Genomic DNA, 27,783 nt, shown 5'->3' with positions numbered 1-27,783 from the left:
AGGGTGTAATTTTTGCTTAACTAGAACAACAGCATTTCTGTACATTTAACGGAATACAGTATGGAGGTGAGCCATTATTTAATATTATCGGAAAAATTACCTCGCTGCAAGATATGGAACAGTATTTGGCAAATTACACATGCTTATTAGTTGTTGAAGAAAAATGAGTAAAACCTTAGGGTTAATTTTGCTGAAGATATGCTGATTAAAATAATGTGTTTGAATATATACAAAATGTACACACTGTGTTATGTAAATTTAATACAATTTAAAAAGTTTTTGTTAAAGTTGATTTGCTGGCAGGTTACATGCAATCATGGAAAATGATGTTTGATAATACACTAATTGTTTTAACTTTAGAAAAATGCATGAAAATTGACGGTTAACTTAATGTACAAGCTAATGCTGATTACAATTAAGTGTTTGAACGCCACTGTGACAGTAATTGCCAAAGAAGACTAAATAACAGTTTGAGAGTTAATCGTCTTCCTACACAGAGGGGGAGGGGGAGGGGGTGGAATGGGTAATACTATTTGTTAGTACGCGAGGAACCTACAAATTGGGGAAAACGTGATTAACTTATTAATTAACTTAATTAACTCACATGCAAGATAATGCTGATTACAATTACAAGTTTTAATGCCCAGAGTAATTGTAAAAATACTGAATAAAAATTTGGCGTTAACTTGTGTGCAATATATACATGAATGTTGATTAATATTTAATATATGTGTGGACATCCATATACATGTACTTCTAGATTGCGTAGGAAATAAGAATAAAAAGTTTTCAAATTAGAATTGTGATTTGCCTGCAGGTTACATGTATTATAGTGATCATTTGAAAACCACGCGATTTGTCTGAGAATTATGTATAAAGAGTTTATTGTAAGTTTAATACAACAGAAATATATGTAGGATTTGTACTCCCACATTGTCTGAAAAAAAAATTATGAATTGATTTATATAAATATAAGTAGAAAAACATACTTATATCAATATTTTTAGATGATAATGGATTAAAAACACCCACACTATTATAGTGGTATATATAGAAATGGGGGAAAAGTGTTTCTACAGTTGTTTTGTCAGCAAGATTTAAAACACCCACACTGTCTGAAATAATGACAAATATTTTCTTGCCTACTGGACAAATAGAAGTTAAGAAACACTTGTTCAAATGAAAAATTACTTGTCCAAAAAAGTCAATATTTTTTTGGTAAATTTTATTGAGATGTTTGATTGAGATGTCCCTTTTGATCAGTTTTTGGCACCAAGTGAGTTGCCATAAATTTTTTTTTTTTGCCATAAAATTACTTCCAGTTTGAGTATTAAAAATCAATAAATCTGCTCTGAATAATAATTTGAATGTATGCTTGCATTGATTCATATGTTAAAATATCATTTTGAAAGTGTCTGCAGATACAGGAATATTTCACTTAAATATTAGAATAAGCAAGCAGAGGTTTTAAAATTGAAAACCATGAGAAATTCTACATATCCACTGAGAACCGGACTTTCTAAAATCACTAGTCCGGGACAAGTAAAGCACCCTTATATGGAGCCCTGGAATATATTGTCAGGGGTGACCAAATCATTTTGTGAACTGGTGGTCCCCGGACCAGTGCCTTAAATCCAGCTGAAAGAATTAGTGGTCCCATGTCCCGCTAATGTGAAACATTAAATCTTACTTATGAATCTGTATATTCAGGTGACTTTTTAACATAGTTATTAACAGTAAGGTACTGGTCCAACGGACCAGATAAGGTAAAATTTGTGTATGTCATGCACATGTATGCAGTACTGGTATATACTGTACACATCTGCATATCACGTTTGCATAATGTTTTGTAGCAGTACATTCATATTGTTTGTTTCAGTATAACATTTTTCTATGTTTTCATATTTCATATTAAGTGTCATATTTTCATGTTTTGTTAGAGTATACAATTGTATTACATGTATTTGTCATAGATATGTGTTTTGTTACTGTGACGGAATATCAGATTTGTAAGTGATACGTCATACATACATGCCGATGTATACATGTATGATATGTTTTGTTACAGTATATCATATTTGCATATGTTTCAGTGTTTTTGCTAAGGTTTGGGAACCCCGGTAACAGAAAGGGGGAAAGAGGTAAAACTGGTAGTGCTTCCCATGCAATGTATCATAGTTCAGGTGGGGAACCCCGGTAAAATGATGTGGGAACCCCGGTAGATTTTACCTACTTACCGCCCTTAAATAAAACACTGTGTTTTGTTAGAGTACCATATTTACATATATGTTTTGTTACATATTTTGAATGAATGAATGAAATTTATTTCACCAGATAACAAAAATAAGCTACACTTTCAAAGAAACATATGATACAAATATACAAAATGAATACAAAAGAAATAGACAATTGTTATCTGATGACACTGGACCATGGAAATAGTTCAGTGGAACTAGTCTTGTCCATGGCCCGTTGTATGTGTAATATTTTGTCCATGGCCTGTACATATAATATTGATTTTGCATAATATGTTTTGTTACAGTGTATCATATTTGCATAATGTTTTGTTACAGTGTATCATATTTTGCATATATGTTTTGTTACAGTGTATCATATTTTGCATATATGTTTTGTTACAGTGTATCATATTTGCATATGTTTTGTTACAGTGTATCATATTTTGCATATATGTTTTGTTACAGTGTATCATATTTTGCATATATGTTTTGTTACAGTGTATCATATTTGCATATTGTTTTGTTACAGTGTATCATATTTTGCATATATGTTTTGTTACAGTGTATCATATTTGCATATATGTTTTGTTACAGTGTATCATATTTGCATATGTTTTGTTACAGTGTATCATATTTTGCATATATGTTTTGTTACAGTGTATCATATTTGCATATATGTTTTGTTACAGTGTATCATATTTGCATAATATGTTTTGTTACAGTGTATCATATTTGCATATATATATATGTTTTGTTACAGTGTATCATATTTGCATATATGTTTTGTTACAGTGTATCATGATGACAGAGTCTTCAACAGCAGAGTATGATTATTTGATAAAGTTCCTTGCTTTGGGAGATTCCGGTGTCGGTAAAACCAGTTTTCTTTACCAATACACAGATGGAACATTCAACTCAAAATTTATATCAACCGTAGGAATCGATTTTAGGGAAAAACGTGTGGTAAGTACCAAAAATTAAAGTATGTTTGATGGCCCTAATAATATGGATGCTTGTGCCTGAGGTTAGGTTGGATATCCATGCAACAAGGGGATTAGTCTTGGTTACCCATACTCCCACCACTAGGGGCTCTACCACGAGACCACTAGTCTTGGTTACCCATATCCCACCACTGGGGGCTCTACCACGAGACCACTAGTCTTGGTTACCCATACTCCCACCACTGGGGGCTCTACCACGAGACCACTAGTCTTGGTTACCCATACTCCCACCACTGGGGGCTCTACCACAAGACCACTAGTCTTGGTTACCCATACTTCCACCACTGGGGGCTCTACCAGGAGACCAGTAGTCTTGGTTACCCATACTCCCACCACTGGGGGCTCTACCACGAGACCACTAGTCTTGGTTACCCATACTCCCACCACTGGGGGCTCTACCACGAGACCACTAGTCTTGGTTACCCATACTACATTTGTGTACATGTAGTTGTGGTTAAAAGCTTGCGCAGGACTTTAGCGATTCACAAACAAACGGCAGCGATGGGGCTTGAACCTGCACCCTGCAGATTCAAAGCCAGCCTCACTAACCATTCGCCCATCATGACTCCAAACTGTATTGCCATGATAAAGATCTTCCTAGTACAAATGTACAGTAGGAATTGTGATTGAGAATTAAATTGAATCTGAATGTATGGATGAAAGAAATAAAGTAAGGTGATAAGAGATCTCTGACTTAACTACTAAGTATAAATGTTTTCACAGCTTTTGATGTTATCCAATTGATGAAGTACAAAACTACAAACGGCAATTAACTTTTATAACTCACAGATTAGTACCTGTCTGGAGTTATAAGTGATGTACATGCAATTGGTTGACCTTTCAACCTACAGGAGAATTCCATTATAATATTAATAGCCTTTGGGTTTTCATTTGCTGTCGTGCGTTAACAAGCCTGACCTGTTGATCTAAAGTATAGCTCCTTAGGTTCCCGTTGATTGTTGCTTACTGAACATATGAGTATCTGCCATGTACTACAAGCTGTTACCTTTTGACCTACAAGATAATTGACCCAGGTAGGCTATGACATGTTTGTCATACTGATTCATTTGAATAATGATAGTCTGGCTTGCTAGTGTTAAAGGGACGATACAATGTGATTGACCAGGCCTTTCCAAAGGTTGCCACATGGTGGCGCTCTACTTCCTGTCTGTGTGTACCTTAAGGGGTATACATGGTGTAGGTGACTTGGTTAATCATAGGGCACTGCTGCATTCCTCGATGTCTGAACAATATGAAAAACATCCCTGATTTACACTTCTACAGAATACCAAGGGACAAAGCTCTGAAGAAACGGTACTATGAGGTGATGATACCCCCAATTTGAGCGAGGGCGCTGTATTCGCAATTTCTCAAGTAAACAGTTACAAACAGTGACTTGGCATATATTTTTCAAGTATAAAACCATGATAAGATTGTTGTGTAATTTAAAAATCCAAAATAAATACCCAATCCTCATCCATATGGCCACATTAACCTGTAAGATTGGAGGTTGAGTTTGTAGTAAACTGTCCAGATGAAGTGATCAATCACGGCTGTCAGTCAGTGTGTGATGGATTACTTCTGACAGAAATTGATCACCCTTTCCCCAGCAGGAGATTTAGCTAGATTTTCAGTAGAATTTGCCCATTTGACTATACATGGAGAGAGAGATTGTACAAAACAGCCACACATACATGTATAGTTACTATACCAGACAAATAGCAGATTAACTTTTAACTACGTAACCATAGTAACATTCGCAATGTTATTACTTTTTTACTCCCAGCACGCTAAAGCTTTATCTCATAATGTAACCCTGTAGGGTGTGTAAAATAGAAAACTTTGATCAGATAAAAATGATAATAAAAGCATAATTTTGTTTCATTTACAAGTGGCTTATGGCTCTGTGCATGTACCGGTACATTATTACATAATTATGTACCAGAGATTACTTGCGCTGTTGCGTGAGCATATCAGTGGTATACCAATGCCGAAGACATTATTACATACGTGCATGCATGCAAATGAGGACGCGATCGTTCATTGTAAACAAAAGTGTGTAATCGCAGAGTATCATTTTTTACGGATATTTGCTGTTTCGGATAACCATATATACATGACAGAATCCTATTCCGTGTGAGTTCCAGTGTGGGTACTCAGGGGCTGGTATTTGCAATCATGCTTGCAGTGTTTTCAGCTGCACTTTCACTCATTACGCTAGTGAAAGTACGACCACAGAGAACACTGCAGGCACGCACATAAATACCCCAAGTATGCCACACTTCCACTCACGCATCATGGCGTTATGTCATGTTAGACAATAAGAATTGTGGGAATGACAAGACAACATGAAGCAAACTACGTGTGGTTTATTAGGTCAACAATGTGATTGACCAGGCCTTTCCAAAATTTGCCACATGGTGGCGCTCTACTTCCTGTCTGTGTGTACCTTGGGGGTATACTAGTATATGGTATAGGTTACTACGTGTGTGCTTCATTAAGTCAACTGTATGTAATACTAATAAAAGGAGGTGCTAATGCTTTGATCTTTTAGACACTTGATGTTATTTCTTTAAGTGATGTACATAAAGAAATAAACATCAATCTTGCATGGTTACCGTACATGTAGACGTTAATATTTTGTTTCTTTTTTAAAAGCTGAACTACCGGTAATTGTAACTGAAACACTATGTTTTTGAATCAGTCTGATCTATGGTGATGCAATCAATAACATATTCACTGAAAATTGTTACAATGCAAATTAGATATTTATTTATTTATAATTTATTTATCTATTTATTTATTTATAAATGGCAATGCATCCCTTATATGGGTTTTCATGCAATTACTAATTTAAATATAAACAAATACAAATACAGATTTAAAATACAAATATATGTGACAGATACCAAAATTATGTGACACTAACGATATAGTGTACATGTTAATTACAGGTCAGTTTTATTTATAATTACTACGTAACTGTAAAAGGTTGAAATTATGATTTCGTTGGGTACTGATTTTAGGATGTGGACACAATTAATTTCATTGGCGTTCTTTATTGTGCCATACATATATCGTGAGCTACACAGACATACTTTTGTGTACATTTAGACAGTGTACCCTCTGAGCCAATTTGACTCACAAGACATGTCAGTTTTTCTCATTTTGACCCACAACAACAATTTGGCTATCAATATACTGGTAGTATCATTAGAGGGCACACTAATGATTACCTGTATGTGATTGAAAAGTGGACGATGAACTCTCATGACTAATTTAAGCAGTTTTGTGATATTGGGGTCAAAATAAAAAAAAAATATTTAAATAATAAAACATGCCAGCAAGAACGATACCACAATTTAATGACTGCCATAGGGTTGGCACTTTTACCAAAATGTTGATGATGTCGCTTGCCAAAAGCGAAGTCACTATCAACACTTTATTATAGAGAGTGCCAACCCTATGGCAGGCATTAAATTGTGATATTGCCCGAATGCATGTGTTATTAATTTTATTACACTGTCCACTCATTCATCCGCTCATTCACATGTCCACTCATCTTCCATCACCATTCATAGAAAATATTCCCTTTCATGGTGGGTAACATGACCTTGACAACCTGTATAGCAAAATAGTTCTATACATGTATTTGAGATGAAATCCACATTTTGCCTGTTATCTCCAAAAGTTTGATACATATCGACACCATTCAAGTGTCTACCCCCACATTATAAATGATGAGCTTTCTAATGATACCATGACCTTTGACCTTGACAAACATGTTGAAGGTGAAAAGTAAGAAAGTGTTATATTCTATCTGTACACTTAAGACAGCCAAATATTATTGTTAATGATACTGAAAACCCAACACTACAGATGTTTACATCCCTGGAAAGTCTAACAAAGTATTTCCGTTAAAAATGGCCAAAAGCACGAGATTGTAAAGTATTGTTTTGATAAGCATACCAGAACTCCATGCTGCGTGAGTGCAAGTATGGATACTCAGGGGTATTAGTGATCACTCTTGCTGTAGCCTTTTCTGCTGCACTTTCACTCACTATACTCATGAAAGTACAGACCCAGAAAACACTGCAACTTTCACTCACTATACTCGTAAAAGTACAGACGCAGAAAACACTGCAGCTTTCACTCACTACACTTGTAAAAGAACAGACGCAGAAAACACTGCAGCTTTCACTCACTAAACTTGTAAAAATACAGACGCAGAAAAGACTGCAACTTTCACTCACTACACTCATTAAAGTACAGATGCAGAAAACACTGCAACTATACTTGTGCAAATACCTGAGCATACGAAACACTTGCACTCACACATGATAGGATTCTGTCATTTGAGTTTCAACAGCTTTCCTGCGAGGCAGTGAGATGATGTTAAAATGCATTGTATATATATATCGTACATTATGGTGTCTACCTTAATTATGCACAAAGGCATACATGTAGGTGTACGCATTTCCAAAGATCAAATGTGAAACTTTGATCAAAATGTACACATGGCTTCATCACGAAGTCAGTTTCTATACGTATAGCCTTGAGCACTTCTTAGAGAGATACACTGTATGCATTCTTGGACAATTTAAGATGAGAGGAGGTCACATCAGTAAACGGTTGCCTAGCAACCCCATCTTGAAATACTCAAGCATGCCTCTTATGTTGTATTTCTCAGATGAAATGGTAACCACTGCATTAACCTTGCTCAGAGCTCCAATAATGGAGAGTGGATGATTGATTTTTTGTGTGTCAAATTACTTCGAATAGATAACTTACGAAAGCTCTTCTCAGCTTTGCTATCTTATCTAAGGTTCATATGGATGTCACAAAATTTAGAACGTATTTTTTGATTTTTTGTGAGCAGTTTTCTTCTAACTGGTAATGTACAAAAGCTCTTTCAGCTTTGCTATCTTATCTAAGGGTTATATGAATTGAATGTCACAAAATTTAGAACATATTTTCTGATTTTTTTGTGACAAATTTTCTTCTAATTTGTAACATATGAATTAAGCCCTTCTCAGCCTTGCTATTTTATCTATTACATGGATAGGGTCATATGGATGTTTCAAAATTTAAAACATACAATTGTATTTTCTAATTACTTTCTGACCAATTTACTTAAAAACTGAACAGATATCTTCTAGAATTCTTCTTAAGATCTGTTAATATTGAGTTTACTTTACTTTGTATTGATACAGGTACTCTATAAATAGATAGCGACAATTGCTGAGCAGCGTTACCCATGTATGGCAATTTACATTAATTGCATGATGCGTTTAAACTGATATGTTTTGTCATTCACTCTTACTTTAGTTAACTTGCCATTTAGTCAAGCCGGCAAAATTTAGTCAGCAAATTACCGACATTGTTAGAAATTCAGGGCAGTCAGTCTACTGTCTGTAAATTACTTAAATTTGATAATCATTCTCTATTTAAGTACATTTTTTTCATTTGTAGATGATACTCTAGCAAGTGTCACAGCTAAATATCTCAGTGATATACTTAATATTTTCAAGACATTGTAAACAACAGTGTTTCATTTGGTATATTTTCTTGCCAATGTCACTTCTTGTGTACACGGCTTCATAAATAAATAGATAAATAAAAATAAATAAATAAATAAATATAAAGGTTTCACAGAATTCATGGTGGTTTTATTCAGCTTAAAAGGTGCAATTAATAAATAGTTTTATAGACCTTTGGTATTTGTACATAATTGTACACATATACATGGAACTTACATACATACCGTTACTATGACGTTTTGTCAATTATTTCAGTGTTGTCAATTACGTTATCATTTATTTCTAGTTAACGTACCAGTTAGTCAGAGCAAATTGCCACCGGTGATACAAATTCAGTGCAGACTCTAGTATCCATAAAAAAGATTACCATGGTAATAAATGCATTTCATAGGCAACATACATATCCTTTCTAGTCCACCATTATTGAGCAGTACATAGTACGTATTACCAGCCTACCGCATTTTACACAATTTTATATTACTACAACTTACAAGGCCTAAAAAAATTGTGTAATTTCGAGTACACTCAATTTTAGAATAGGTAGGGTAGGTAGATTTTTTTTTTTTTTTTTTCTCTAGATGAGGTAGTTATGTTTTCCATCTTTTTCCAAATGGTCGCTGTGTTGTTTATTTCTTCCTATCAGATGTACAGCCATTACAGATTGGAAGAACAGTTTTATACAGTCATGTACTGTCTTTTTAAGTTGATGTCAGTTTCCGCATCCACTATTTCTTGCGAGACTTCAAAATTCGTGGTTTTATTTTTTTCTCGAATACATTATTAAAAAAGTTAAGGTTTGTAAAAAATTAGGTGGGGTTAGGTAACTGGAACCAAACATTTTTTTTTCATTTTACTCTAAGGCCTTACAAAAATTGTGTGTGGTTCCAGTTATGTTCAATTTTAGAATAGTTGGGATAGGTAGATAGATACGCAGTGGCTAAAAAAGGCTATTACAGGTACAATGGGTTTTGTCTGAGCACATGTCTGCCTGTATGCATCTCTGCGTACACATCCATGTCACTGAGGTGCTGTGACCCATTGTATTCAAACCTTGCACAAAGGTGACATGTATAGTGGGACATGGAATAATGTATGCATATCACTGTGTTAAAGTGGCCATGGATGAGAATTTGGTATTTATTTTGGATTTTTATTTGATAAAACAACTTCACTAAGTTTTTCTACTTGAAAAAATAATGTGAAATAACATATACCAAGTCCATGTTCATAACTCAATACATTGCAAAAAGATGCACAAAGTGTAAAAAGTTTGTTATTGTACGTACAATAACAAACATTTTACACATTGTTTAATGTTTTGCCGTTTATTGAGTTGTGAACATAGACTTGGTATATGTTATTTCACATTATTTTTTCAAGTAGAAAAACTTAGTGAAGCTGTTTTATCAAATAAAAATTCAAAATAAATACCAAATTCTCATCCATATGGCCACTTTAAGAAGCATATATAAATTTGACCAAATGGAGACCATATTTGTATATAGTTCAAAGCCAATATTTACCACAACTTAAAAACTATAGTACATAGAGATGCCATTTACAGCTAAAATGATGTAGGCTTGGCTTTTCACTCAGGTGATATGACACTTAATACACACCCTCAGACAACTTCTATTTGCAAAAGAAACAATTACATAGGTGCCGTGCACAGTGGGAGATGTAGAAGTAGTCAAGTTGAAATATTGATTATCAGTTAGAAAATAAAGAATTGCAGCCATTAAAATCATCAAGTCCATGTGTAATGTTTTCATTAGAAGCCTGTTTTTACTGCACTGTGAAAGAATAGCAATGCTTATCAGTGTTCAATGTGATTGGGCAAAGGATCCTGCTGTGTTTATTGTGTCTCTGTTATTGTTAGTCTAAAGTCGAAATATGTCTATCTTTGTGTCAAAAACGTAATGTCCCAACAAACACCAAGCCTACATCATTTTAGTTGTAATGTTCCATGAGTGAAACACCAAGCCTACATCATTTTAGCTGTAATGTTCCATAAGTGAAACACCAAGCCTACATCATTTTAGCTGTAATGTTCCATGAGTGAAACACCAAGCCTACATCATTTTAGCTGTAATGTCCCATGAGTGAAACACCAAGCCTACATCATTTTAGCTGTAATGTTCCATGAGTGAAACACCAAGCCTACATCATTTTAGCTGTAATGTCCATCCCATATTATTTTGTAAAGCCTGGGGTAAACTGATGCTTAATTTAGATTGTACGTTGTACACTATGTATGTGTAGCTGGAACCTTACCAGCATAAAAAGCTAGTTACTAGGAAATCAGAATATTTATAGTCTTAGAATCACACGACCATGCACATCTACTGGTACAGTAACTGTTTTTAGTACAACTGTATGATGACTGGTTGATGTATTTATCTAGAAAGAAGGACATGGATTATTGGTCACCAACTCTACCACAGGTTCACGCCACTGACATGGCTTGTACATCACAACTGCATCTATCAATGGATCGCTGATGTATTTGTTTAGAAAGCAGAAAGTGGATGTTGGCCTTGCAAACCCGCCATGTTGAATGTTGTATCTTGGGAAATGTGATAATAAATACTAATCAATTAGCATTATAAACAGTGTTGATACATTGTTTTTAACCACAAATAATCAATTCATAGTTACCCTGACAATTGTGGGAGGTTAATTCTATCAGTAGCTCCAGATTAGGTATTATGATACCCACAGATAATCCCATAGTCCTTTGCGTCTGAGCATGCTCAGTCTGAATTGCAAGTTCCCTATTGGTGGGACACAGGTTCGAGTCCTGGCTCTGGCAAAATTTCTCCTTCTCATTTACTATGAATGAACCGGACACCTATAAATAGTTTCATTTCGTATAACATTTATTTATTTATTGAACATATGACCAAAGCTGTTACATTCTTTGTATAATGGGCTGTGGTCCTTTACTGAAATATCTAAGTATAATTATTATGACTTCCATAGATTATTAAAAGCAGTTCAAAGTTGTTGTCAGCACTGTGCTTTATTGATATGTAATTCATTTAATCTGCCAAGCTGATGAAGATTTTTTGATCATGAAAATTAATGACGTACATGTAATAGGCAATTTAGACATGAAGATGACTTTATGTTAACCATAGTACAACTGTCGACATCAGATAGTGGACAAATAGAACCACTACAAGCAGGGAAAGTAAACAAATGAATTGGATTATTAATAACACTTTGCACAGCATTGTCATACAACTGTTGACATCAGACCGTAGACAAACAGAACCTGTTACAAACAGGGAAAGTAAATAAATGAATTGGATTAATAACACTTGGCTCAGCATGTGAAGTACAGAGACTTGTATTACACACTGTGGTTAGATAAGAACACTTGTACTAATACTATGGCCATTTTACATAATAGTTCACATTCACAAACAAGGTTTGATTTGATTTGATTTGGCAAAAAAATACTCGGAAAACCACAACTAAAATGGATATACAATACGGCATGCAGCTATCACATTCCTATGAAAGACAAAACAGATACATCACTGAATACCTTTGCCGAGGATGACATAAAAAGTTTTAACAACTTATTTCCATTGTGGTCCTCACATACAAAATATCACACAATGTATTAAAAGAGCGATGAAAAACAATACATAACAGACAAAATATCACTATGATTGTTAACCCTATACGTGTAGTATGTTGTAGGTCCATGGAGGATATATATATTGTTCAATGTTCGAAGAATCACTAGGACAGTACAATATACATTGTTGTTACATTTGGAATGGTAAATTGGAAATGAATGCGACGTTTTGCTTCATCTACTTCAGTAGTACTATAGTACCGGTATATTGACCTTGATCATGCAAGAGTTTAAAATTGCATGATCAAGGTCTGTATTATAAGACGGATCAAAAGTCGCTTTCGTTTCCAATTATACAAATGTATATTATTCCAAAATAACTATATCGTATTGTTCTATGTTGGTAGGTGTTTTCTCCTGTGGTAAACTAAATTTATATTCTCTTTCTGACCTTGGATTGTGTTTATGAGATAATGACATTGGATGTCAATCAAAGATTACTAGTTAATTGTGCACATGGGTATGAACCAAGGACAGACACAGAAGATTTCACTACAAATTTAAACTCTTGGTGGCAGTCTACAGATTGATATGAACCAAGGACAGACACAGAACATGTCACTACAAATTTAAACTCTTGGTGGCAGTCTACAGACTAGCATGATATGATTTTATATCAGGGGTTGTAAATTTAAGTGCAATACAGATTAATGTATTCAGACTAGTCTCAATTCATTGTCTCAATGTTTGATTGCTGTTGGGAAACCCTGGTAATTGAAGGAGGTAGACCTGCTAATGGGGGGGGGGGGGGGGGGGTTCTGGTGAAACCTGAGTACTATATTTCAATGTACCATGGAGAATAAGCCTGTAAAACCAAGTGGGGGGTTGGAGTGTTCTGATAAAACCTGTGAACTAACGATATACTATATTTCTTAGTTTTCAACTTCTTTGTACTTTTGTTTAATGTTCTTTGTAAACTTATAATGTATTTTATTCTGTGTTATTGCAAGACAACTTTCCCTGTGAGGGATAATAAAGGAATATAATAGTAAACAAAAAGAACTGTTGTCTACACAGATGAACAGGTTTGAACTGTAGGTGGCGCTATACATTTCCCATAATTTTGCTAATAGAGTGCTAAACATGTGTATATATATGGTACATGTACATTTTGCACAACTTGTCTTCACATAGCAGTGCAGTATACAAGTGCCACACAGATATTAAATGTATTGTTGGTGGCGATGGACATGTACTGCACAATTTAAGTTCATAGGCCTGGATTGTATAATAGAGCCAACAGGTGGTAATTCTATAGACCATTGCAGACTGCAAACAGGAAGTTGAGAATACAGCGCCCTCACTCAATTTGGGGATATCATCACTTCATAGTACTGTTTCTTAAGAGCTTTGTTCCTTGTATTCTGTAGAAGTGTAAATCAGGGATGTTTTTCATATTGTTCAGACATTGAGGAAAGCAGCAGTGCTCTATGATTAACTGAGTAACCTATACCATGTATACCTCAAGGTACACACAGACAGGAAGTAGAGCGCCACAATGGCAAATTTTGGAAAGGCCCATTGAATGTCTGTCTGTCTGTCTGTCTGTCTTGTCTGTCTTTGTCTGTCTGTCTGTCTGTCTGTCTGTCTGTCTGTCTGTCTTGTCTGTCTTTGTCTGTCTGTCTGTCTGTCTGTCTGTCTGTCTGTCTGGTCTGTCTTTGTCTGTCTGTCTGTCTGTCTGTCTGTCTGTCTGTCTGTCTTGTCTGTCTTTGTCTGTCTGTCTGTCTGTCTGTCTGTCTGTCTGTCTGTCTGATTGATTTAGTCTGTATTATTCTCTGCTGCTCTCTGATTATTACAAATTTCTTCTTGCTCCTTAGATGCATAGACCAAGAGGTTCTGATGCTAATGCTAGAGGCCAAAGAGTGCATCTCCAATTATGGGACACAGCGGGTCAAGAAAGGTTAGACAAACATATTTTATGATCACTAGATTAGGTCAAGATTTATTGAATGAATATAGCACATAACAGTGTAACGTGGTATATAGTTTTAGTGTAATAAATGCCTTGCTTTCATTTTGCCCCTCAGAGATGTGTGGGCGGGGGGATGAGGGGATGGGCTTGAGGGTAGAGTACAGCCCAAACGCAGCTTTCCGACTTTGCTAGCCTTGCGTTAGCCCGGTGCTAACCCTGGGCCACGAAGGCCTTGTAGGTGTTAATCGTCCCATTGATCAGCGCTATAGCTGGGCCATGAAGGCCTTGCAATGTGTTAATTGACCCCATTGACCGGCGCTACCTTGCGCCAGCGCAAAACAAAGCAATGGCGCACTGATAAGAACAGTATTCATGAAGAAGACAATAGACACGTCATCGTTAGCAAGGTGAGTGGTATTATTTTGTTGTTTATCACTGGTAGACCACTGCAAGTTCTAATAATTTCTGCTCAGAATACACGTACACATCAGTTGTTTGATGGACCTTACATTTGATGGCTCATGAATAGTCAATTAGGTAACTTTTGACACTGAACAAAATAAGCATTCCTAATATGATATAATCAGTATTGTACATGTATGTCTTTCAATTCAAGTTTGATTCTCTTATTGTGATAAACACATTACAGTTACTTGGTATAACAATATTCTCTTTATGTTAATGGACAAACTGGAACGATTTCAACAAGAAATACATTTCAAAATATTTTAATGATTTTTATAACTTTTCTGTTTCAGCTAACCCTGAATAACAGTATCGTAACAATTTCTTCACACTATGGACTGTGTAATGACCTGACCGTACACAATATTATTTGACAGTTTTAAAGGGGAAAGTGATTGTCCCATGTTCATGAAATGGGTCACAACAACAGGGAAAAAATGAATGTCCGATGTTCAAGGAAGGATCACTGAATTTGGTTAAACTGGATCGTACAAGCAACGATGTCGATGTGTATTCATGGAACAGTATGACAGAACTATACTCAAATTCAAAGTTATCAGAATAAGATTAAATGTACTTCAAATTGCAAACAAATGAAATGGGGTTTTCGCTATATATGTATATATGTGTGTGAATTACATTCCCGGACGACAGGCTTCCAAATGTTCATTAGTCTGTATTATAAATGAGTGCAGTGGTTCTGTTATCACTTTTAGATGCAAGACATCACACTACAAGATGATTGAGTAAGAGTGGAATGCAGGTTCGTTGGCTCGGTTTTTCCTACATACATACTGTGTAAACCCTGTCCCCATATGAATCTATCCATGGCTAGAAGTCTGTGATTTGGAGTCACGATGGGTGAATGGTTAGCGTGACCAGCTCGGAATCTGCAGGTTGCAGGTTCGAGCCCTGTCGCTGCCTGCTGTTTGTTTCTGAGTGGCTAAAGTCCTTGGGGCAAGATTTGAACCACGACTGTGCCTCAGTCAACCCAGCTGTATAATTGGGGACCTGGTAGGATGTAGGTTGCAATGTGAAGGCTTTAATCTTATGCAATTAAATGGCTGTAATGGATTGTATGCTCCCCAGGGAGTTGAGGAAGACTAAAGGGCCATTGTGCCGTTCTGATCCGAGCCAGGGGTAATAATTGTAAAGCACTTTGAGCACGGAGTGGGAAAGCGCTTTATAAGAACCCAACATTATTATTATTATTATTATTTCTCAATGTTGACAAATGGGCAACATTTTTGTCTCAATGTTATCATTTTCTACACGTTTGAAACAAACTTGCGAGGCTTTATAGTCATGCACTGTTTTGTCAATCGTTGACATTTTTGCTCTGCGGGTTTGGCATTTTTGAAAGTTTAAAATGTGCCAAAAATGACTCAAAGATTTCTCTTATAGCCAAAGCATGGCAACACAATGGAGATTTGATTTTCATTCCCACCATCGGAAAAACGCAACTCGTCATAATCTCAGACCACTGAAAAGAGTCTGAGTCGTAGTTAACACTTATTTAGTGCGTTGTTGGTCTGAGGTGCGTTGGTTGATTGGATGACCCTTTTGTATCAGGGTGACGTGCGAAAAAACTTTAATAGACCAGTCCGCCATTATATTTCGTTTGTCATATTTTTAGACAAATCACAGATGTTCCCTGCCTGTTGGCCAATGACAGCACACCCAAAGAGTAGAAACCAGCAGTTGTCTGATGATCGCACAATGCGTGAAACTCCGAGTTACAACCAAGAAAGAGTTCCAGTACTACCAAAACTATTGTGCTCTGCCACTGCGGTATAGAGCACTGTCTTAGCAGATTGATACTCACCGAGTTATATATATATATATATATATATATATATATATATATATATATATATATATATATATATATATATATATATATATATATATATATATATATATATATATATATATATATATATAATATATATATATATGTATATACATTATTAGATTAGAAGCTATTGCGGTGGAGCCATGGGAAAATTTTTTAATCCAACAATAGACCATTTTCAAGAGTTGTGAAGTCTTTTGTGTTACGCCACTGCATTAACACCCTATTGTGAACGTAGCGTTAGCACTGGGTTAGCCCATCGTTAGCACTGGGTTAGCCCATCGTTAGCACAGGGTTAGCCCATCGTTAGCGCAGGGTTAGCCCATCGTTAGCACTGGGTTAGCCCATCGTTAGCACTGGGTTAGCCCATCGTTAGCGCAGGGTTAGCCCATCGTTAGCGCAGGGTTAGCCCATCGTTAGCACTGGGTTAGCCCATCGTTAGCACTGGGTTAGCCCATCGTTAGCACAGGGTTAGCCCATCGTTAGCACTGGGTTAGCCCATCGTTAGCGCAGGGTTAGCCCATCGTTAGCGCAGGGTTAGCCCATCGTTAGCGCAGGGTTAGCCCATCGTTAGCACTGGGCTAGCCCGTCGTTAGCACAGGGTTAGCTATTCGGAAAGCTGCATTCGGGCTGTACTGTACATTTTGTATATATATTTACATCTAAACTTGTACAATTATTTACTGTTTCCGGGGAACAGGCACGATTAGCATTGCTATTTTCTGACTCCTGTTATCCGATCTGATTGTTTTGCTTAATATATGTATTTACTTTAAACTTGTGATGTCATTTTTTTTTCTTTTTGAGTCAGTAATAAAATATATCATATCGTATCGTATCGCATCATATCATATATCGTATCGTATCATATATCATATCATATTGTATCATATCATATCATATCATATATCATATTGTATCATATCATATCGTATCGTATCATATCGTAAATATGGCAAGTACAGACGATATTTATGGTCTTTGGACCATCTTATGACAACATTCAAGCACTCTTAAACATACCGAGTACCATGATATTGTATTTAGTGTGTCTAACATAGACAGTGAAAGGCCAATATCTTCATTCACATGGCCATGTTAACTACTACCACATTGTAAAGTTTAAAACATAACTGACGTCGTCCATGTTACAACTTTAACACTGTATTTGTGTTCTTTTCCAGATTTCGTAGTTTGACGACGGCATTTTTCCGAGATGCAATGGGTTTTATACTTCTCTTTGACCTGTGTAGTGAACAATCCTTTGTGAACATAAGGAATTGGGTAGCTCAGTTACAAATGCATGCGTACTGTGAAAACCCTGATATAGTTCTATGTGGAAACAAGTCAGATTTAGAAGATCAAAGGGTAATTAGTGAAGAGAAAGCCAAAGAGATGGCTGAAAAATATGGGTGAGTTGTCAGTTATGTCATGTAGAACTAGAGTTGATTGTTAGTAAGGAGAAAGCCAAAGGTATGGCTGAATAGTGTGGGTGAGTTGTTAGTTATGTCATGTATAGTAGTTAGTGCAGAGGGAAGACCAGTGAAATGGCTGAAAAATATGGATGAGTTGTAACGCTTACTACATGGTCACCGGCAAGCTCTTCTTGCAGCTATCTTGTAACAATACCTGACGTAAAGGATAATTACACAGTGTAACCTACCCGCCCCCCCCTCTAAACAGATGTTGGACATAGCCCCCTCCCTCTAAACAGATGTTGGACATAACCCCCTCCCTCTAAACAGACATTGAACATAACCCCCTCCCTCTAAACAGATGTTGAACATAACCCCCTCCCTCTAAACAGATGTTGAACATAACCCCCTCCCTCTAAACAGATGTTGAACATAACCCCCTCCCTCTAAACAGATGTTGAACATAACCCCCTCCCTCTAAACAGATGTTGAACATAACCCCCTCCCTCTAAACGGATGTTGAACATAACCCCCTCCCTCTAAACAAATGTTGAACATAACCCCCTCCCTCTAAACAGACATTCAAAAGTGTGATATTAATATGTTTATATATGACGTACATGTAAACCATGATGAAAATTGTAGCGGTCACACCAGTACGATCGGTGCAATGTAAAAAAAATACACAAGTACATTAAAAATAAAATACTACCAGAAACTATATCACATTAGAAGTAAATTTCAATCAACTTATCAACATCTCAGTAGTAAATACAAAACCTATTATCATTGAAGGCCTGAAAGTTTTTGAAATTTCGTAAGAGTAATCCCATTGTTCACCAGATCCCATTCCCCTAAATGGACACAAGTTTATTTATTGAGCTTGTGTAGATTCTCTAGTCTAGTTCCTATAGAACGCATTACAATAACAACCATCGATCACCACTCACATATAGGGAAAGTCATTATACTAACACAGAAGTCTGTGCTTCCCCCGACTACATGCATAGAAACGTTATGATGTTATCTCGTCCCCACATCATTTTAGTTTCAGACTGGAGAGATGGAGTTCAGATAATGAGTAATTGTGTGAAGGAAGTAAACCAATTACAACTACCTGTCAATTTGTGATAGATTACTACTGACATGCGCCATTTCCCCTTCGCCCAGCGGTGGTAGCACATATTTCTGTGTTAGTATAACGACTTTCCCTATACACGAGTGGAGATGATGGTAGTCATTGTAATGCGTTGTATAGGAACTAGACTACAGATTGTCTGCAGGGGGTGGTGGAAGTCAGTGAGTCTGGGTAACCGTGACTAACTATGTTTTGTGATTTTTTGTTTTTCAGTCTTCCTTATTTTGAAACTAGTGCTGCCACTGGTAGTAATGTCAGTAAAGCTATAGAGTGTCTTCTAGATAAAGTCATGATACGTATGGAACAGAGTGTTGACAAGAGCCAATTCCCACACATGTATCAAAACCACAGACTCGGAGCACCGATGGAAATAGACGAAGCCGGAGAAGACGGAAAGTGTTACTGCTAGGATCAAAATCACCAAGTCACAGGGATCACAAGATGATATTTATTGATAAGCTTTCATTTGAACTTGTTTTACGAGAAAATTATAATGTTCAGCACACGATTAATCTGTAAGGTCCACCGTGATGGGGCGCCCTCACATATCGGTCTACCCCTCCCACAAGAGGAGGCCGATGAAGGCGGAACGACACAATGCATCTTACAGTCTAGCACACAATATGAGAGCTACGAATAATGTCTCTCATTAGCATATGATTAGCATATGATTAGCAGCGTCAGATTGTATACTCCATGTGTATGTTAAATAGAAAAGACTTTTCCCGAGTCATTTTAATTTTCAGAAGAAATTTAATACTGGCCTGAAATTGTACATGACAATGACAATGGCAGTGACAATGAAACTCCCTGTGTGTGCAGAATACATGACATTGTATGGGGAGATGTTCAATGCATCTTTGAAACAGCAACAGGTGTATGTTTAGTAAGTGAAATTAAGTATCTCCAGAAGTTAAGGAGTCTGATTTTATGATTATCATCCTTGATCAATATAATCCTGAAGGAGATAAGGAGTCTAATTGTATGATTACCTTCGTCAACATAATCCTAAAGAAGTTAGGGAGTCTAACATGATTGACATCGTCAACATAATCCTAAAGAAGTTAGGGAGTCTAACATGATTGACATCATCAACATAATCCTAAAGAAGTTCGGGAGTCTAACATGATTGACATCGTCAACATAATCCCAAAGAAGTTAGGGAGTCTAATATGATTGCCATCCTCAACATAATCCTAGAAAAGTTAGGGAGTCTAATTACCCGATTACCATCTTCAACCTAATCCTACAGAAGTTAGGGAGTCTAATGGTTACCATCGTCAACCTAATCCTAAAGAAGTTAGGGAGTCTAATGGTTACCATCATCAACCTAATCATAAAGAAGTTAAGGAGTCTAATGGTTACCATCGTCAACCTAATCCTAAAGAAGTTAGGGAGTCTAATGGTTACTATCGTCAACCTAATCATAGAGAAGTTAGGGAGTCTAATGGTTACCATCTCCAACCTAATTCTAAACCTGGCCCCAAAAGGAGAGACGATGTTGATCAGGTGAAAGCTAGTGAATCGAAATATATTCGTATCCCTTATAAGTTCAAAGTTCAACTTGATTATTATGATGGACATATTCCAATGTACAGATTTATCTTGCAAATTCAACCTACACAATTAACCGTGACGTCAACTTTTCACTTGAAGCTCAATGAATATTTGGTAAAGATGTATGTTTGCCGAAACATTCTTGAAAATGATAGAATTATTGAAACCTTGTAAAAATTATATTTATTAATCTAGAAATAGAACTTGGTAGACAGTAGGAAGACTTAATCACATGACATTGTATCATTTAAATATATGTGTATTCTACATGTTATCACTTGAAGTATTATATAGTATGATTACGTTGATATTGTTTATTTTAGTCAAAAAAAAACATTCATGTCAGAAAGGTGTAGTACTACTCATATCTAGATGTTGCAGGTTGCAGGTTCAAGCCCCACCGCTGCCGTTTGTTTCTGAGTGGCTAAAGTCCTTGGGCAAGATTTGAACCACGATTGTGCCTCAGTCAACCCAGCTGTATAATTGGGGACCTGGTAGGATGTAGGTTGCAATGTGAATGCTTTAATCCTATGCACTTATAAAGGCTGCAATGGGTTGTATGCTCCCCAGGGAGTTGAGGAAGTATAAAGGGCTGTTGTGCTGCTATAGATCCATGCCAGGGGTAATTATTGTAAAGCGCTTTGAGCACAAAGTGGGAAAGCGCTATATGAAACCTAATAATATTATCATTATTACTATAATAAGTGCTTGAAAGTGTACTTCCGAACAGTGTTTTAGTGTGGTTCCAATTGGATAAATAGCTGAAATATGTTGCAAGCATATATTTAAAAATAATGCTAGTGCTAACTGATACAAAAACAAACCATATATACTGTGCATACTGCTTGAAAGGTATTCTCCTTAATTTATTGGATTTTCCCATAGTCCTTCGGTGTGTCAAAGGTCAAGACACCTTGTATGACATTAATTTGGGATCATTTGATGGCCACATTGGATTTTCCTATAATCCTTTAGTGTGTCAAAGGTCAGGACTCCCTAGATGACAGTTATTTGTGATTGTTTAATGGCCATATTGGATTTCTCCCATAGTTCATTGGTATGTGAAAGGTCAAAATACCAAGGAAGCCATCTTTCTTTGTCGGCCATATTTGATTTTCCTCATAAGTCCTTTGGTGTGTCAAAGGTCAGATTACCTTTAAATACAATCATTTATTGTAACCAATTCCAAATCAGAGATAAAGTAAACATAATTCTATAAGAGATATTTACAGTTTTTGTGGGGATTTTTATCAGAAAAACATTTAAATGGCATTACATCAGAAATAAGTTTCAAACATAAGTTAATTATCAACAGACATAATGTGAAAAATTGTAATCAAAATTAGTTTTTAAAATTATGTACTCAGATCACAGTAATTATATATTTACATATTTTGCACCTTGTACATCCCTAGATTAGAATAACCTTTGATTCTTTCTTCCCTTGAAATAACTGTCAGAATTCCATTTCTTCAAATATGAAAGTAAATCTCTGAAGAAAAAAATGTATTTAAGTCAGTACAATCAAAAAGAGTTTTAAAAAATTTTGTTTTTACGTATATATAAGAAAACTCCCAATTCACTGGTAATCAGAATTAAACAGAAAATTGTGGCTTATCATGAAACTTTGAATATGTGCTAGAAATTTCAATAGTATGTGAAAGTATTTCAAAATGGACATCAAATACTATGAACTTGGGTATAATGGATTGGTTTAGCTAAATTATCACTTTATGCTGTTGTAACATCAGGATCTACCAGTAGAATACTGCGAGTACTTTTCAGTATGCAGAAAACAAATTACACCCTAAAAACATAAATATAAAACAAATTTTATGTTATAAACTCAGATTGTGCCCCTTTAATGTATCAACCACTGAGTATAAAGTTATCAGGGATGTAGATGATTTTGAAAGTAGATGGTAAAAATATAAACAAAGTAGATGGTAATATCTAAGAATGAGATCCATGATTCTACCCAATGATGGAATGAGACCCATGATTCTACCCAATGATGGAAATATACTGGTTGAAATAAAGAATTTTTAAGCAAATTCCTACAAATATAGCCGGCAAAACATTTCAGAGTAGCCGGCTAGTTTTGCTGGCTGCCGACACTTATTTTCATCCCGGCTTATACAAGATCATCAAAGATTTAGCTTTATGGGAAATATTTCTGATTGGGTGTAAACGTTAATAAGCTCTTCAAACTGCCTTTATTAGGGTTAGGGTTATACCCTTATCTTCATCTCGGCTTATAAAAGATTATCTACTGGGAAACATTTCTGCTTGAGTCTAAATGTTAATCAGCTTTTCAAACTGCCTTTGTGTTTAAATACACCTGTAGTACAGATAGAAATAAAATGTGTTAAAATCATCCAACTAATTGAACTAATTAAAGCTAACAGGAAATCATATAAATGTAAATTCAAAGATACTTTTAATCTTTGTGATCCTTATTGCCTTAGACAGACTCTGATAACTTATAGACTTCATCGTGAGAAATAGTGATATTGTAAATAATATTTACCATCTTGACATAATTCTTTATCATATCTTTATTTGCTGATTGGCCAATTAGAAGTGTCAATCAATTTATATGCTTGCTGATTGGCCAGTAGAAGTATCATTCAAATTTTATGCTTGTTGATTGGCTAGTAGTTTATGCTGGCTGATTGGCTAGTAGAAGTGTCATTCAAATTATATGCTTGTTGATTGGCTGGTTGAAGTGTCAATCAACCTTCCTACATGCTGATAGGCTGGTAGAAGAGTCACTGAATCTGTTTGCCTATTGATTGCTCTACAGAAGTGTCAGTCAACCTGTCTACTTGCTGATTGGCTAGTAAAAGCATCATTGAATCTATATGCTTATTGATTGGCCAATAGAAGTGTCAATCAACCTTCCTACCTGCTGATTGGCTGATAGAAGTGTTAACCTTCATACTTGCTTGAATAAGTTGTTGCCCATGTATCAAACCTGAAATATCTTACGTATCAAAATTAATTTGAAAACGTCAAATCTCTATATCTGTACTAAGAAAGTTTAGGGAGATAGAGCAGGGAAAGGGTATACACAGTAAAATGAAATTGTCATTTATGATTTATCACCTTTTTGTAGTCACTGTGGTAAACTAAGTGACCAAACAGTTTTTGTAATAAAGCAAGTGATTTATGATTGCTCATTAGTATGCGCTATAGATTCTTTGGTAAACTCTCCAAAAATAGGTGTTAAAAAACTTCTAAGGTCAAAGGTGAATCCATGTCAAAATGTACGTATGACAATATAAAAGCATATTATACCGGTAGTGAGGTAAAATTTAGAGTCATGAAATATTTCAATTTTTTCTTTTTATTATAATTTCTTTTTTTTTATAATTCTTAAAAAAAAAATGTGTTACACTATATCACAGCGCATTGTACAACAAACTGGATAATATCATTTTTTTTTAAATGTTCTGCTTTAAAAAGCCAAATGTACTATTTTATTGATTTCTCAAATTCTATAATCACGATGTTCAAATTTGTTTAATAGCCAATCAGATGATAGATGGTAAGCCAGATGTAAGCTTTTTATGAACCAATCATGACACAAAACAAATGATATCCCAGGTGCAAAGCTATTTACTAACCAATTAAGAAGCTTAAGACATGATATCCCAGGTGCAAAGTTATAGTATGTTAATAAATCAGGAATTGTACAACATGATATTCCCAGGTGCAAAGTTATGATATGTTAACCAATCAGGAATTGTACAACATGATATTCCCAGGTGCAAAGTTATGGTATGTTATCCAATCAGGAATTGTACAACATGATATCCCAGGTGCAAAGTTATAGTATGTTAACCAATCAGGAATTGTACAACGTGATATCCCAGGTGCAAAGTTATAGTATGTTAACCAATCAGGAATTGTACAACATGATATTCCCAGGTGCTTATTTTAGAAAACATATGCTATACTTTTTTATTGGCTTGTCAAAGTTCAATATGTGAAGCTAGTAAAAAGGAAAAAATATAATGGAAACACAAAAAATATGAGCACATACTAATCTGTATGATATACATGTATGTCAAAATATATGACCAGGTAAGGATAAAAACATTTGCACAGTAGACTACTCTTGGTTTAGGTACAAAATAGGAAAATGTTCAAGCGTCTAGTACTCTTTCCAAAACCCTTACCCCTTAGCTTAATTAAAAAAAACATCTCACCATTATGTTCTTAGTTTAGCGCAAAATAGGATCATGTTAGGGGGGTCTTGTACTCTTACCAAAAACCCTACCACCTAGCACAAATAAAAATTGTAGTTCACCATTATGCTCTTAGTTGAGTGCAAAATAGGATCATGTTAGGGGGTCTAGTACTCTTACCAAAAAACCGTACCCCCTAGCTCAATTAAAAAATGTGTTTCTGATGATTGATTTCACATGTTTGTTTAGCAAGGTATTACATTCACTGTTTTGTGATAGAATTAATTTTGAATAATCTGCCACAACTCAACTTATTTTTTATTCATTCTTACACTCTTTATGGACACAACTCTCAAAGTCACTGTATGATCACAGTCATAGAATATTCAAATTACTGTCACAGTTAAAGTTTCAAAGAGTGTCACCTTTCAAAGTCTTCTTTCACATATTATTGCATACTTTATGAACAGCTCTCATCAAATCACATTTTTATATAAAGTAAAATAGATAGAGAAAAGATGTTTCCAGAGAAAAATGGAAAATGTAGATCCATTTTGTCAATAGGGAACTTGCAAACCCGCCATGTTGAATGGTGCATCATGGGAAATGTGATAATATATACTAATCTATTAGTATTGTAAACAATATTGATACATTGTTTGTAACCACAAATAATCAATTCATAATTACCCTGAATATTGTGGGAGGTTTATTTTATCAGTAGCTCCAGATTAGGTATTACAATAACCACAGATAATCCCATAGTCCTTTGCATCTGAGCATGCTCAGTCTGGATTGCAAGTTCCCTATTTTAGAATCACTATTGTCTAACTTCACCTAAATGTTTATCAATCTGTCAGTCGTGTCACATTTCATAATTTAGTCTCTATTAAGGCTGCACGAGCTGAAACTGGAATTTTTTTTTTTTAAACTATTTTGTTAGATAGAATGACTTACTTGTAATATTTTACACTCTGAATAGTATCGAATTACTTGTAGGTAAATATTTTTGTGTAGCTGTACACATGATTCATAAATCTAATCAAATCAATTTTTGGGTCCACACCTTAAAATCAGCACCCTCAACGTGATCCTGATTTCAACCTGTTACTGTACTACTTATGGTTAAAACTGGGTGGACTTGATTGACTCCCTCGGTTTAACACAGTATACACCGGTTCAGGTTTTTTTTTACACATGTTTAGTGCAGTGGTGGGATGCACAAATTCTGTCGGGGATACCCGAATAGCCCGACTGATTTTGTCGGTAATAGATGGTCAAGCATGGCGGCGGGGAGCTATAAAAGTAATCTGGAAGTTTATATTTATGTTATATGTACTTAAATTACCAAAATAACGTCCTTACATATGAAGCTAAGAGTTGAAATATAATATTAGAGTAGCTATACAAGTTTTATGACATCGATCAGAAGATATCATAGTTGAATAAGTGAATACTGTCAGCTGGCACTTGAGTGGATTCATCAGGCAAACTATCCCGAGCACGCAATGATGTAAGCCGGTCGTAACCCCGGTGGAATCGACCGGGTCGCTCAATCAAGTCCACCCACTCACATCACTTATAACATCTTATTAGTATTTGGATAATTTTCAGTGAATATATTTAGATGTTATTCCCCAATAGTTTTCTTCATTCAACCAAGGAAAATATGAGTGACCTAAGGAGTCTAGCAAATTGTACTCCCGTACCCTTAGGACATGAATATTTTCCAGCTGACGGAAGAAACATAATGGAGAATAACATATTGGAGAATAACATGATAGAGGGCGCTGTTTATGATCACCTCACAAGGTGATTGGATGATATTCCTCAATGGTTTTCTTCGTTCTGCAAAGAAAATATGAGTGACCTAAGGGGCCTTTGCCACTATAAGTCGCTAGATGAGTACCCTTAGGGTCATGAGTATTTTCCGGCTGAAAGAAGAAAAATATTGGAGAATAACGTATACAATGTATACCAGTGTCAGTAATATCATAGAAAAAATAATGGAAAGTAATGGTAATTTTGAACGTTTTGACTCACATTTCGAACACAGCAGAACCAGTGATGTAGACATGTTGTTGTGACATAGAAGCACGTTGTCATGACGTAGCACAACCAGAGTATATATTCCATATTTTTTGTTCAACTTAGCTTGTGTATGATATGATGTTGGTTGTGTGATTGCAACATTTATAATACCCAAGTTACAGCTATAGTGGTTTTTGACTGTTAGCAAGGTTCTTGCCAAATGTAAGTCAATGCTTAAACCGATGTAAGACTACATGTAATATTTGAAGAATGTAGGAGACTTTAAATAGCTGACAGAAATATACTAGCCAGGCCAACGTAATTTGTAAAATGGTGAAAAACTTTCTAAAGTAGATGGTAGTTTTTAAGGCTACTGGCACTTACATAGCCCAGAGATTTGTCTTGGTGTTACTATCTCAACAAGTTCTCTAAATCAAGTCAAGGTGTATGCACTTGAAAGCACAGAAATCTGTTTTTAATATGAAATCACCATCAACAGCTTACTAAATCTAAGAAGATTGAATAATGTTACAGTTAGTAATAACTGTATTCCTACACAGCTTACAACTGTGAAAATACTGCGGTGCATTTGCTTGAATGAATTGAGCTAAGTAAAGACTTCACACAATGACAAAATTAGGCGAAAAAAAACAAAACAACCGATACACAAACAAAAGTACCGGTAGGTGCCTCTGGTGTAGGTTCAGGGGATGTTTTTATACGTTTATCTATATCTGTAGAAGTTATAATTTAACACCAACAATTGTTGTAACATGTAGCATTCTATACA

The 27,783-nt window shown here is 35.5% G+C and overlaps 1 protein-coding gene across 1 annotated transcript; it reads left to right on the top strand.

Annotated features, from left to right (window-relative positions):
- The first annotated feature begins 3,038 nt into the window (after window positions 1-3,038).
- On the top strand, window positions 3,039-19,621 carry LOC144450230 (ras-related protein Rab-27A-like). Its single transcript, XM_078140821.1, has 4 exons — window positions 3,039-3,200; window positions 14,245-14,327; window positions 17,844-18,071; window positions 19,426-19,621. The coding sequence occupies exons 1-4, from the start codon at window positions 3,039-3,041 to the stop codon at window positions 19,619-19,621; spliced, it is 669 nt and encodes a 222-aa protein (XP_077996947.1).
- Window positions 19,622-27,783: the final 8,162 nt, after the last annotated feature.

The sequence above is a fragment of the Glandiceps talaboti genome, chromosome 19 (assembly GCF_964340395.1).
Source record: "Glandiceps talaboti chromosome 19, keGlaTala1.1, whole genome shotgun sequence".
Taxonomy (NCBI): domain Eukaryota; kingdom Metazoa; phylum Hemichordata; class Enteropneusta; family Spengelidae; genus Glandiceps; species Glandiceps talaboti.
This window is presented reverse-complemented; position numbering and strand designations above follow the sequence as displayed.

What these genes read in the sequence shown, in the direction of transcription:
- LOC144450230 (XM_078140821.1), top strand. Translation starts at nt 3,039, where the DNA reads ATGACAGAGTCTTCAACAGCAGAGTATGATTATTTGATAAAGTTCCTT. An exon ending in ATTTTAGGGAAAAACGTGTG is followed by an intron (nt 3,201 to 14,244) that starts GTAAGTACCAAA and finishes CTTGCTCCTTAG; the next exon opens with ATGCATAGACCAAGAGGTTC. An exon ending in GACACAGCGGGTCAAGAAAG is followed by an intron (nt 14,328 to 17,843) that starts GTTAGACAAACA and finishes GTTCTTTTCCAG; the next exon opens with ATTTCGTAGTTTGACGACGG.